The 12,702-nt window shown below is 49.9% G+C and overlaps 1 protein-coding gene across 1 annotated transcript; it reads left to right on the top strand.

Annotated features, from left to right (window-relative positions):
• Window positions 1-577: 577 nt before the first annotated feature.
• On the top strand, window positions 578-9,907 carry insig1 (insulin-induced gene 1 protein-like; the record flags this gene model as incomplete). The annotated part of the gene is given in 5 exon segments (NM_001292681.1): window positions 578-979; window positions 4,916-5,040; window positions 7,047-7,213; window positions 8,313-8,412; window positions 9,507-9,907. Coding segments are annotated over 5 exon segments (777 nt in total). The 3' UTR covers window positions 9,561-9,907.
• Between the last annotated feature and the right edge of the window lie 2,795 nt (window positions 9,908-12,702).

The raw sequence follows: 12,702 nt of genomic DNA on the forward strand, positions 1-12,702 counted from the left end.
GCGCTAATTGAAAGAAAAATACTACTAATAATGCTTGCATTTGATGTAGCTCTTTATCACATCTTTGAGACGTCTCAAAGCACTTCACAGGATGGACTGTAAAGTGAATCAACTGTATGTTTTGTGGGCGAAAGTTATCAGTTTTGAAAACAAGTGGGTTCCAAATTGAGGCGGAATGCGTACTCTCTCCCGGGAGGAATGCGTTCTACGTACCAAATTGCCGAGACTATTAGACACTGATTGGCAAGTGCCAAGGCTTGGGGACTCTGCTGGAGTTGGACCGGCTAAAGCTCCATTGAAAGCACAGCCTTCCCACTGCTTATCCTAAAACTGCCGGCCCTACCCCTTAGGGATAACCAGAGCTGAGTGGGAAGAATCTGGCTCTCTGCCGCCCCACCCTATCCTTCCACAGAGCAAATAAAACACACAGTCAATTCACTTTACAGTGTTTCCCGTGAAGCGCTTTGAGACGTCTCGACGACGTGATCAGGCGCTGTGACAAATGCCGGGATTATTATCATTACTATTATTATTATTATTCTCATCCTCTCTCTTCTCTTTCCCCCTTTTCCCTTCCCAAGGCCCGGAGTTGTGCTGACAGCTGCCCAACTAACCGTGTAAGTACCGGGAATTCCGAGAGTACCCCAAATGCCCAGGATCGAAGAGGCTTGTTGGACGTGCAGTTGCACAAGAGCTCGCACATCCAAAACCACCTCCGGCACTCTGCTCGTGGCCAAAGTCCACGAGATGATGACCATCGTTACCTCCATCTTGGGCAGCGCCTACTGCTCTCTGCTTAGCAGCCAAACCTTGAACATGTTCCGTCGAGGCTTCGTCCTCTTCACCGTGGGTGTCTTCCTCGCACTGGTGCTCAACCTGCTCCAGATCCAAAGGCACGTGACCCTTTTCCCCGAGGAGGTTATCGCCACCATCTTCTCCTCCGCCTGGTGGGTGCCTCCTTGCTGCGGCACAGCTGCAGGTAAGATAGCCAGAGTTGGGGTTGGAGGAGCGGAGTGGTGGGGGGGGTGGGAGGGGCAGGCGGTGGGTTAGGGTTAGGGTGGGTGGGGGCAGAGAGGCAATCGAATTCGTAACCCCTCAATTTTAGGGCAATTGTATTACGTCGCTGTGTGCAAATATCGCGTTATGCCCTGAAAATATACACAGTCAATCCACTTTACGGCCTATCCTCAAAGCGCTTTGAGATGTCGTGCTAAGGCGCTGAGTCAAATGCAAAGATTATTATTATATTATTGTTGCTTATGGCAGAATCAAAGGGCCTCGGTTTGTTACCTATGGTTTGGATGCTCTTACGTATGGTGATGGGTTTTTGCATGTGTCAGACACCCACCCGGTTGACCCCCAAAAAATTGGTTCCCAGGCAAGCTCACCACTAACATAGGGAAAAGGGTACGTTAAGCTTGTGGAGTCCCTGTAGCTCAGGGGTTCGAGCCCTCGCCTCGCGAGCGAGAGGACCCGGGTTCGATTCCCGGGCAGGTCAGGGCGTAACGTTGGGCAAGTTTCCTCACTCCACTCACACACACACACACACACACACACACACACACGCGCCTCTGTTTACCAGCGGTCAGCAGGAACCCGGTTGTTAGTCGATTGGCGGATTACTTTTCTGAGGGTAATAATCCTTTCAAAAAATAATAATAACTTGGTCACTCAATGCACGGCTGTTTGTGGGGACGCTGCTGCGCCGCGTTTCACCCACAAAATATGCAGTCGATTCACTTTACGGTGTATTCTTAATATTATTATTAAATGCAATGTTGGGGGTGAAAGCGGGGAGAAATGGGGCCACAGAGCTGTGCAGTGGAGTCCTGTAGCTCAGTGGTTGAGCACTCGCTTTGCAAGCGAGAGACCTGAGTTCAATTCCAGGCAGAGGGCGAAACCTCGGGCAAGTTTCCTTACTCCACACACCTAATAATAATCCCTCCAAAACCAAAAACAATAATAAATTGGTCATTTTCAATCCACGACTGTTTGTGGGACATTGCTGTGCGCAATTGGCTGCCGCGTTCGCCCACAAATATACAGTCAATTCACTTTACAGTGTGTTCTGTGAAGCGCTTTGGGACGTCCTCCCGACGTGAAAAGCGCTGTATCAAATGCAAGGATTATTATTATTATTATTATCACTTCAACCAATTTTTTTTTTAAAAAAGCGGCCGTGGCACAATTTGACGTGCAGGAAGGAGCAGGGAGTGTGGAATTTCGGTGCGCTTGCCCTAACCTCTCGTGTGACATTCATTTGCTTTACCGGGGGGTCCTGTTACAACAACAGCAATCAATGCGAAACGGTCGTTGCGTCCGCTCTTAACGCCGGGTGTTCACGCTGCCAGGCTCAGTGCGGTTTCACATCCAGTCCGTAACTTGGCAGTTCGTTGTGACGTGGGGGCGGGCGGTGGTGACTGGGGGTGGAGGAAGGGTTAACTTGCAAACTTGCAAACGTCGCAGCATTTACAGTAAACGTGTCGGCGGTGGTCTGCTGGAGTGGGAGTGATCACATGTATCTCTCTCTCTCTCTCTCTCTCGCTCGCTGCTGCCAAGGCCTTAAGCTCTTAATGATTTCCTTTGTTTGCTGTGTTATGTAGCCAGGCTGAACTGGGCGAATCTCACTGTTATCTGCTTTAAATGTTATTTTGCCCGAAACAATCAAGCCATTGGTGAAACCGGACGTGCGCCCTGTGTTGCCATGTCTTACTTCACTGAATTAATCACGCCCGCACGCTCGCTCGCTCGCTCACTCACTCAATTTCTCAATCTCACTCTCTCTTACTCACTCACTCGCTCGCTCGCAAACAAACAAACAAACAAACAATCTCTCAATTTGAATCGCTCGCACACAAACACGGACACACTCCCTCTCAACCGCGCCCGCACTCACGTGCGCGCTCTCTCCCTCTCTCTCCTCTCACTCAATCACGGTCACACTCACACGAAAGCGTGACGTGCACACTCGCAAACCCACGCGCACGCACACACACGCACACATCCGCACGCACACTCACATACAATCACTCAATTAATCGGTGAATTAGTCACACATACACATTCACATTCGATCTGACTCTCGGGGAAGCCAGAAGAAACTTCTTCACCCAGAGACTGGTGAGGAGGCCGGACTTGCCACCACAAGGAGGAGTTGAGGGGAAGCAGAGCATAGATGGACGAAAGGGGAAGCCGGAGAAGTACATGAGGGAGAAATGAATAGCAGGTTGTGCGGCGGGTGGGGTGGGGTGGGGGGGTTGCGGTTACTGGCTCTGTCCTTATCTGCGGGTGGGTGGGGGGGGGGGTGCCAGGGTTTCCGGAAATCCCAAGAGGACGTGTAGGTTTGTAGCCCGAAGTCAACCAAACACCGGGCCCCAAATTAGCCCCAGTATTATTGTGAGGTGCCCCAGTCTGGGTGGCAGAGGGATTCAGTGCTTTTACACAAGCGTATAAAGAAAATGACTCCACATGGGGGGGGGGGTCACGGGGGGTGGAGGGAGCACAGGGGGCCGGGGTTAATGCATGCTTTTTTTCAGGTTTAAATTAAATGGTTTTATAATGAGGACAATTCCCCGCACCCCCAACAATCTCCACACCCCCACCCCGCACCCCCAACACCTCCCGCCCCCACCGCACCCCCAACACCTCCCGCCCCCACCGCACCCCCGCACCCCAACACCCCCCGCCCCCCAACACCCCCCGCCCCCCCAACACCCCCCGCACCCCCAACACCCCCCGCACCCCCAACACCCCCCGCACCCCAACACCCCCCGCACCCCCCCCTCCCGCCACAGTGTTTCCGTCACAACAAGTTACTATAACAATAAAAGTGTGGGGGGAGGCGGGGCCGGCGCTTCTCATTGGTTCAACTGTCCTGGTCCTCAGCCTCCTGATTGGTTACCACGTGCAACACACACCACTGCTCACACCCACTCACACCCGCTCACACCCACCCACCCGCTCACACCGCTCACACTCACCCGCTTACACCCTCGCGCTCGCTCACACTCACCTACTCGCTCACAACCTCCCACTCGCTCACACCCGCCCGCTCACACCCTCCCTCTCGCTCACACCCACCTGCTCACACTCACTCACACCCACTCACACTGCTCACACCACTGCTTACACCTGCTCACACTGCTCACACCTGCTCACACTGCTCACACTCACTCAATCCATGGCTGTTTGTGGGACACTGCTGTGCGCAATTGGCTGCCACAGCGTATACTTTACAGTGTATCCTGTGAAGCGCTTTGAGCCGTCTCGCGATGAGTCGCTGTATCAAATGCCAGGACTACTATTATGATGATGGTTATTATTTATTGGATCTCAGGCTGCCAGAGCAGCTGTCTAACCATTGGCGCATCCAAATGTTTATTCAAATGATTATTCAGATGACCCGGAAGGCTCTTGTTTCCTCGTAACTCTTGAACATTCTCCCGATGTGAAAGGCGCTTATGTAAATGCGAGTAGTTGCTGGTCACAGTGAATTGAGAATTGACGATCGACGAGTCAATTATTGATTGCATATGTGTGTTGCGTGTGTGTTGTGTGTGGTATGTGTGCGTGTGTGTTGTATGGTGTGCATGTGTTGTGTGGTGTGTGTTGTGTCTGTGTGGTGTATGTGTGGTGTTGTGTGTGTGTGGTGTGTGGTGTGCGTGTTGTGTGTGGTGTGCGTGTTGTGTGTGGTGTGTGTGTGTGTTGTGTGGTATGTGTACGTGTGTGTTGTGTGTGTGGTGTGCGTGTGTGCGTGTGGTGTGTGTGTGTGCGTGTGTGATGCTTCTAAGTTATCCACGGGACGACCTCGAGTGAAGGGCACTGTACGAGCTGTTGTTCGCTTGACATTATTGTCTCGTGTTTTTTTGTTAATTATCCGACTGCTCACAACTGCGCTCTTGTCATTCCTGTTCAGCTGTGGTGGGTTTGCTGTATCCCTGCATCGACAGCCACCTCGGGGAGCCGCACAAGTTCAAAAGAGAATGGGCGAGCGTGATGCGCTGTGTGGCGGTGTTTGTTGGAATCAATCATGCCAGTGCTGTATCCTTTTTTACCCGCTGACGACCGGTCAAAGAAAAAAATATATATATATATGGGCGTCTAGATTCCAATCCTTATTAATATGGTCACCCCCCGAAAGACACACACAAAAAAAAGCATGTTTCTAATCTTCATTGCATTTAACAACAAGGGCAAATGGCCTTATATGTCAGGAGGACGTCCCAAGACGCTGGACAGTCAGGGATCCACATGGATTGAAGGTTTCGTCGCTCTGCGATGGGAAAAGAAAAAAACCCAACAATAATAGTTTGGTCACTTGATCCGCGGCTGTTTGTGGGGACGCAGCTGGGCCCACAAAACACACGGTCAGTTCACTTTACAGTGTATCCTGTGAAGCGCTTTGAGACGCCTCAAAGGCGTGATAAGGCGCAATATCGAATGCCAGGATTATTATCATTAAAGGGTCTGGGCTGAGTGAGCTGATTGTGGCTACGGCAATAGCTGGCTTTGTTGCTCCTGAGTTAGAGGAACATGAGCCTCCTCTGAGCGCTATCCAGAGACCCCTGTGGAAAGCATGCATTGGGCGTCAGCCTGGCTCAGTTGCTAGCACTCTCTCTCTCTCTCTCTCTCTCGCCTCTTGAGTCAGAAGGTTGTGGGTTCAAGCCCCCGCGTCCAGGCTTTGAGCTCCTTGTCCATGTTGACTGTTTGGCGCAGAGCTGGGAGGAGCGATGCATTGTCGGAGATGCCATCCTGTGGGTGGGACCTCAGCTCGAAGACCCATTGGCTTGTTCAGGTGGAAGTTAACGATCCAATGGAACCAATACTCAGTCAATTCACTTTACAGTCTATTCTGTGAAGCGCTTTGCGACGTCTCGAAGACGTGATGAGGCTCTGTATCAAATGCAAGAATTATTTTATTATTATAACACTCAGCCCTTTGCCCTTTTGAGCTCAGTGAAATAATAACCATGTTCAAATATTTCTCCCAAATCTTATCCACCCAACCCCAGGCCCCCCGCTCCCTCCATTCCGATGAGGGGGTGATTGGTGGGGGCGGAGAAAAGTGGTCTCGCTAGTATTGAACAGTCATAATCCGAGGTATTGTGAAGTGCTTTGAAACCTTTTGAAATGACAAGGCGTTACATTAATGTAAGGATTATTCCTTTTTTTAAACAAAACAAGTGTTGAAAGTGTTAAAGCTGCTTATTTGACCGGCGCTCGATGGGTATTTCAAAGCAATAGACGTTGAATTAATCTCCGGGTTCCAGTGACATTTAGAAACCATTTCAGTCAATGACATCGAGAGAAGCATTCGATTGATTTCCTGTCTCACATCCCATCAGCGGCTATTTCTTATCCGAAACACAACACACCTAAGTATCAGTTATCTTGTCGAATGTCCGTTATCTGACATTAACAGCGGCTTTGCAAAATACATGGCATTGTTAGATAACTCTTAAGGGGGGTTTCACCTGACCAACAATCCTCCACCTCGATAAATTGGTCACTCACTTCACAGCTGTTCGTGGGACGATGTGCTATACCTAAGTTGGCTGCCTCGGAGCTTCAAGATGCTATCCCACGTGAAGGGGCCAACATAAATCCTGTTGTCAGGAGTCCCAGTGTCCCAGTAGCTCAGGGGTTAGAGCCCACACCTCGCGAGCGAGAGGACCCGGGTTCGATTCCCGGGCAGGTCAGGGCGAGACATTGGGCAAGTTTCCTCACTCCACACACACACACACACGCGCCTCTGTTTACCGGCAGTCAGTAGGAACCCGGTTGTTAGTCGATTGGTGGATCACTTTTCCGGGTGAAAAAATCCCTTCAAAGAAAATGATAATAAACTGGTCTCTAGTGATTTTGCTGTGCGCAATTGGCTGCCGCGTTCGCCCACAAATATACAGTCAATTCACTTTACAGTGTGTTCTGTGAAGCGCTTTGGGACGTCCTCCCGACGTGAAAAGCGCTATATCAAATGCAAGGATTATTATTATTATAACAATCTCTGGTGATGATGATGGTTTCTTTAACTGGCAATCAATCAGAAATTAGACTTTGCGAATAACATGCAACTGTCGCTGACTCTGGCCGCTCTCTCCCTCGGCCTCTGGTGGACGTTTGATCGTTCCAGAAGCGGATTTGGACTTGGAATTACAATAGCCTTCCTCGCCACCCTGGTCACTCAGCTCCTGGTCTATAATGGCGTCTACCAGTAAGTACACAAGCTTTCCTTTTGCTGCATCCCTTCCCTTCATGTCAGCCTGGCTCTCAGTTGGTAGCTTTGCTCTTTGTCTCTGAGCCAGAAGGTTTCGCCCACTAAACACATAGTCAATTCACTTCACAGTGTATCCTGTGAATGATTTTTAAAAAAAACAGAAAGACTGACTTTAAAGGACCTTATGGGGATAGGAGAGGACTTGCGTTGGTTCTGATTTCATCTCAAATACTCTTCCAAAGTTTATTGTCCGGGCTCCAAATCGGCTGCCTGGGAGAGAGGGATGAGGATACGGAAGAGCTTTGAACAAGGTTCACTCGGTGTAGGAAATGCAATCTGTTTGTTCAAAGGAGGTCACAGGAGTTCAGGACAATAACATACCTCTGTTAGTTAAACCGGGGCTCGCTGGCAAGGTGATAGTCTTTACACTTTGCTGGATATTGAATCTCCCTGCCTCCATCCCCCCCGCCTCACCTCCTCTTTATCTTTAATCCATCCTAAAGACTTATCTCTTCAATCGCCTCTATGGTCACCTCCCCTCCACCACCACCTCGCTTGTCAAGTTCTGTAGCTCAGGGGTTAGAGCACTCACCTCGCAAGCGAGAGGACATGGGTTCGATTCCCAGTCAGGGCGAAACCTTAGACAAGTTCCTTTACTACACACGCACGCCTCTGTTTACCCAGCATTAAAATAGGAACCTGGTTGTTAGTCGATGGGCAGAATCACTTTCCAGAGGTAATAATCCATTCAAAATAAATAAATTGGTCCCTCAATCCACGGCTGTTTGTGGGGACACTGCTGTGCGCAATTGGCTGCCGGGTTTCACCCACAAGTCAATTCACTTTACAGTGTATCCGGTGAAGCGCTTTGAGACGTCTCGAAGACGTGATGAGGCGCTGTCAAATGCGAAGGTTATTATTATTATTGATATCCAACTCTGTCACTGATGCGATCCTGTGTGAAGGGCGCTACATAAACTCAAGTTGAGTTATGTCGTGTGAAGCAGTTTGAGATATGAGTGGAAGGCGCTATAACAAATGTAAGGACTATCGTGTAATCGAAGAATCAAGAAGATATTCTTTACCACTGATCTAGGTACACCTCACCGGACTTCCTGTACATCCGTTCCTGGCTGCCCTGTATATTTTTCTCTGGAGGAGTGACTGTAGGAAACATAGGAAGGCAACTAGCCATGGTAAGTTGTCGCTCCAGAACCACGCCTCAGTGTGTGTGTGCCTGAACAACTGTGTGCGTGCGTGTTTGTGCGCATGCATATGTGAGTGTGCGCGCGCTTGTGTGTCTGCGCATGTGTTGTGGTCCGTCTGCACGTGTTGTGGTGTGTCTGCGCGTGCGTTGTGGTGTGTTTGCGCACGTGTGTGGTGTGGCTGCGCGCGTGTATGGTGTGTGTGCGTGCGTGTGTGTGTGAATGGACGTATCTGCATGAATCGCAGTGCGCAGCCAGTCCTAGCTGTTTGAAAATATATATATCTATATATACATATGTGGAGGCTTGCGGGTTTGTGATTTCACTCGTTTTTTTTTAAAAAAGAATGGAAAAATAAGAGTGAAAAAATTCTAAATAAAGTTTCCGAAGCCTGTTGAGGGCTCCCTGACGCTCGGTGGGTTCAGTGCACCATATGGTGTAGTGGAGAGTCACAGCGAGCTGAAAGTCTCCCCGGTTTGATCTCTGTCTGCACTGCTCCGCACTGAGGTATCTAAATCTCGACCAGGAAGCCGGAAAATAGACTCTGTGCCCCTCTGCTCAGGAGGGGTCAGATGAGCCAGAACTCTTGCTGCTAACCTTATAATCCCTGCTGGAATGTGCGCGTGTATGAATTTTGGCTGAAAATAGGATCGGGCTCGACTGTGATAACCTTCATCCTATTCAAAATAATAATAATAATTTGGTCACTCGATCCACGGCTGCTGTGCACAATTTGGCTGCCGCGTTTCGCCCGCAAAATATACAGTCGATTCACTTTGTGGTGCATCCCGTGAAGCGCTTTGAGACGTCTCGAAGACGTGAGAAGGCGCTGTGTCCAATGCAAGGATCGTTACTATTATTTGTTGGGTCTCAGCCTGCCAGAACAGCTGCCTAACCATCGTAGCCTCGTACTGTTTCCGAACGTTTATTCAAATGAGCAAAGGGCTCTTGTTTCATCGTAACTCTTGAACGTCCTCCCGACGAGAAAGACGCTTATGCAAATGCAAGTCGTTGCTGTGGTGGTGGTGGTGGTTGTTGTTGAACTGGTCTTACCTGGTTCTAAGGATCCCTTTCTCTCCACACAGGGAGTTAGTGAAATAACCCACAAGGACTGCCATGACAAGGTACATATGGATTGATGGAGTGAGTTGTTTTCAGAGAGAGAGAGAGGAAACTGTCTGGTGCCAACCAAGATGCTGTAAGAAGACGGTATCTACACAAGGACTTTCAGTAGAAGTTGCTATAAGCCGCTAGATATGCATGATATTCATAAAAGGGAAAATTTGCAATCTGTGATTGCCTTTGTAAAATTGTCTTATTTCTCAGCATCGATGTTTCTTTTTGTAAACTGTAAATAGCCGGTCGGTGTACGTAATAATAAGTCTACATCATTTAATCTTTGTATGAAATGTAATGCCATTACCCTGATGCTGTAGTAGACCTAAATAGCAAGCATTAGGTCTTGTTGATAAAGTGCAATGTATTCAATACTTGAGCCTTCTTGTATATCCCCCCACCCCCCACCTTATTTATTTCCTCCCATCACTACCCCACTCCCCTTCAGACTCACTTGTACCACGACACACAGAAGTGGTTGGCTTGCGCTGCACGGGTGTAGAACTGTACAGTCAAGCGGTTTCTGTTTCTCAAGACGCTCCTCGCTTAACCTGCATGCGGCAAAAACTCCGGACGTAAGAATCTGCCAGGCGAGAGAGGAGACCGAGGTCCACCCAGGCCGCCTTCCACCATCCTGACATGTGGTGTCTGTCTGTCCCAAGTCGCTACCTACCCCTACAGAGATGTAGGCAGCTCCTTCTTCCAGGAGAGATACGATGCTGATTGTCCACGCTCACTTTGCTGGGCCAGGATTGAAGAGAATCTATCGGGGAATCGTATCTATCCATTGGAACCAGAGTTTGGGCCAAATCTGGAAGCCGTATTTCTCTCCACACACACACACACACACCACTATCACCAACCCCTTCACCCTCACTCACACGCGCGCACACACATACACCTCCCACCCACCCCATCCCCCCCGTGCGCAGTGTTTGTGCTCCAATTGCCAAGGACACTTTGCCCAATTTCATCAATGAAAATGTACACGTTTGTGTTTCGATGTATTTTTTTTTCCCTCTCCGCTGTTCTCAGTAAAAAAAATATTCTGTAATTGTCAAGAAGTGTTTACAGTTCATTGCTCCTCTCTCTCGCTCTCTCTCTTGCGCGCGCACTCTCGCTCTCTCTCTTGCACGCGTTCTCTCCTCTCTCTCTCTCGCGTTCTCTCGCTCTCTCTCTCTCGCTTGCTTACTTGTGTGTGGATTTGGGCCATCATTCTCGGGTGGGGCGAAACCTGAGGCAAGTTTCCTTCCTCCACACACACACGCCTCTGTTCACCCAGCAGTAAGTAGGAACTCGGTTGTTAGTGGATTGGCAGACCGCTCTTCCGGGGGTAATAATCCCTTCAAAAAAAAAAAAATTTGGTCACTCAACCCACGGCTGTCTGTGGGGACATTGCTGTGCGCAATCGGCTGCCGCGTTTCGCCCACAAAACACACGGTCAATTCACTTTGCGGTGTGTCCTGTGAAGCGCTTTGAGGCGTCTCGAAGACGCGATCAGGCTCTCTATTAAGGATTATTATTGTTATAGTATTATTGGAGCCGAATGGCCTCCTTTTGTGCTGTCAGTTTCAATGTGAAGGGTCCATCTCGGCCACCTCCACGTCCAAATCTACGCAAGTTTCTCCGCTAAGCCACTAGATGGAGCAATGTACAGGAACTGGGAACACACTACTGATGTGACTTGATGTTACAGGAACATATGGGACTGGGAAACAGCCGTTGCAATCCATTGAGCCAGGTGGGCAGCACAAAAAATAGCGCACTCTCTTTCTCACGGTGGAGTCCCCTGGAGCTCAGGGGTTAGAGCCCTCGCCTCGCAAGCGAGAGGACCCGGGTTCGATTCCCGGGCAGGTCAGGGCGAGACATTGGGCAAGTTTCCTCACTCCACACACACACACACACACGCGCCTCTGTTTACCAGCAGTCAGTAGGAACCCGGTTGTTAGTCGATCGACGGATCGCTTTTTCTGGGGGATAATAATCCCTTCGAAAATATAATAATTTGGTCACTCAACCCACGACTGTTTGCGGGACACTGCTGTGCGCAATTGGCTGCCGCGTTCGCCCACAAAATATGTTCTAACCACTAAGCTACAGGATTCCACAGCGATGGTAAAGCAGAGAGAAAAAGCTGTGAGATAGAGAGGGCCAGGAGGAGAGTAGTGAGGTGAGGAGGGACAGGCAGGGGAGGATGTCCCAAGGCGCTGGACAGTGACAGCATTTCAGACCTGAGCTGGGGTCAGGGGGCAGAACGGAGGGGAGGAGAAGGGGGGTGGCCGATGGCATGGTCGAAGAGGAGGGTCTTGAGGCGGGACTTGAAGGAGGCTAAGGAGGGGGCGAGGCGGAGTGACTGGGGGACGGAATTCCAGAGGTTGGGGGCAGAGTGGCTGAAGGCTCTGCCACCAATGGTGAGGCGGGTGGGTCGGGGGACGTGGAACAGACCGGAAGCCGGCTGAGCGGAGGGAGCGGGCAGGTTGGTAGGTGGTTAGGAGGTCACAGAGGTAGGGTGGGGTGAGGCGGTGGAGGGCTTTGTAGGTGAGGACCAGGATCTTGAACTGGATCCTCTGAAGGATAGGGAGCCAATGGAGTCGGGCGAGAGTGGGGGAGATGGGGTCACGGAGTTTGTTGCGGGAGAGGACACGGGCTGTAGAGTTCTGGGTTATCTGCAGTCTGTGGAGGGAGGAGTTTGCATTGTCGAGCCTGGAGGTGATGCAGGAACGAACAAGAGTTTCAGCGGCCTGAGGGGTCAGGTAGTGGCGGAGTCAGTTAAGTCAGTTGAAGTCTTAACTGTAAAGAAACAACAAACTCTTAATCATACCAGTGGAGCTGCGATTTGACTGTTCAATATGCTCATCAAACCGCCTGCAACTGTTTCAATCGAGAAGAATTGAAAGAATCTGGGTAGTTGCTAGACACGCACGCTGATTGAAGGGTAGTGTTTTACTTCTCCTGAAGGAGTTTATCTGATTTCAATCAGTTCAGGAACCTCACAGCTCTTATTGATGGGGAGAAATTGATTTACAGACAGGCTAATGGGAAGAATTTAGATAAGTAATGGAAAGGAATTCAACGGGGAATTGGATTCACGCAGTTTATTCCAAATAAGTAGGTCATAGAAGAAGTTGTAAGTGACAATGGTTGTTGGAACGGCTTGGAAAGATA

Source organism: Callorhinchus milii, unplaced genomic scaffold (genome assembly GCF_018977255.1).
Source record: "Callorhinchus milii isolate IMCB2004 unplaced genomic scaffold, IMCB_Cmil_1.0 Scaffold2, whole genome shotgun sequence".
Taxonomy (NCBI): Eukaryota; Metazoa; Chordata; class Chondrichthyes; order Chimaeriformes; family Callorhinchidae; genus Callorhinchus; species Callorhinchus milii.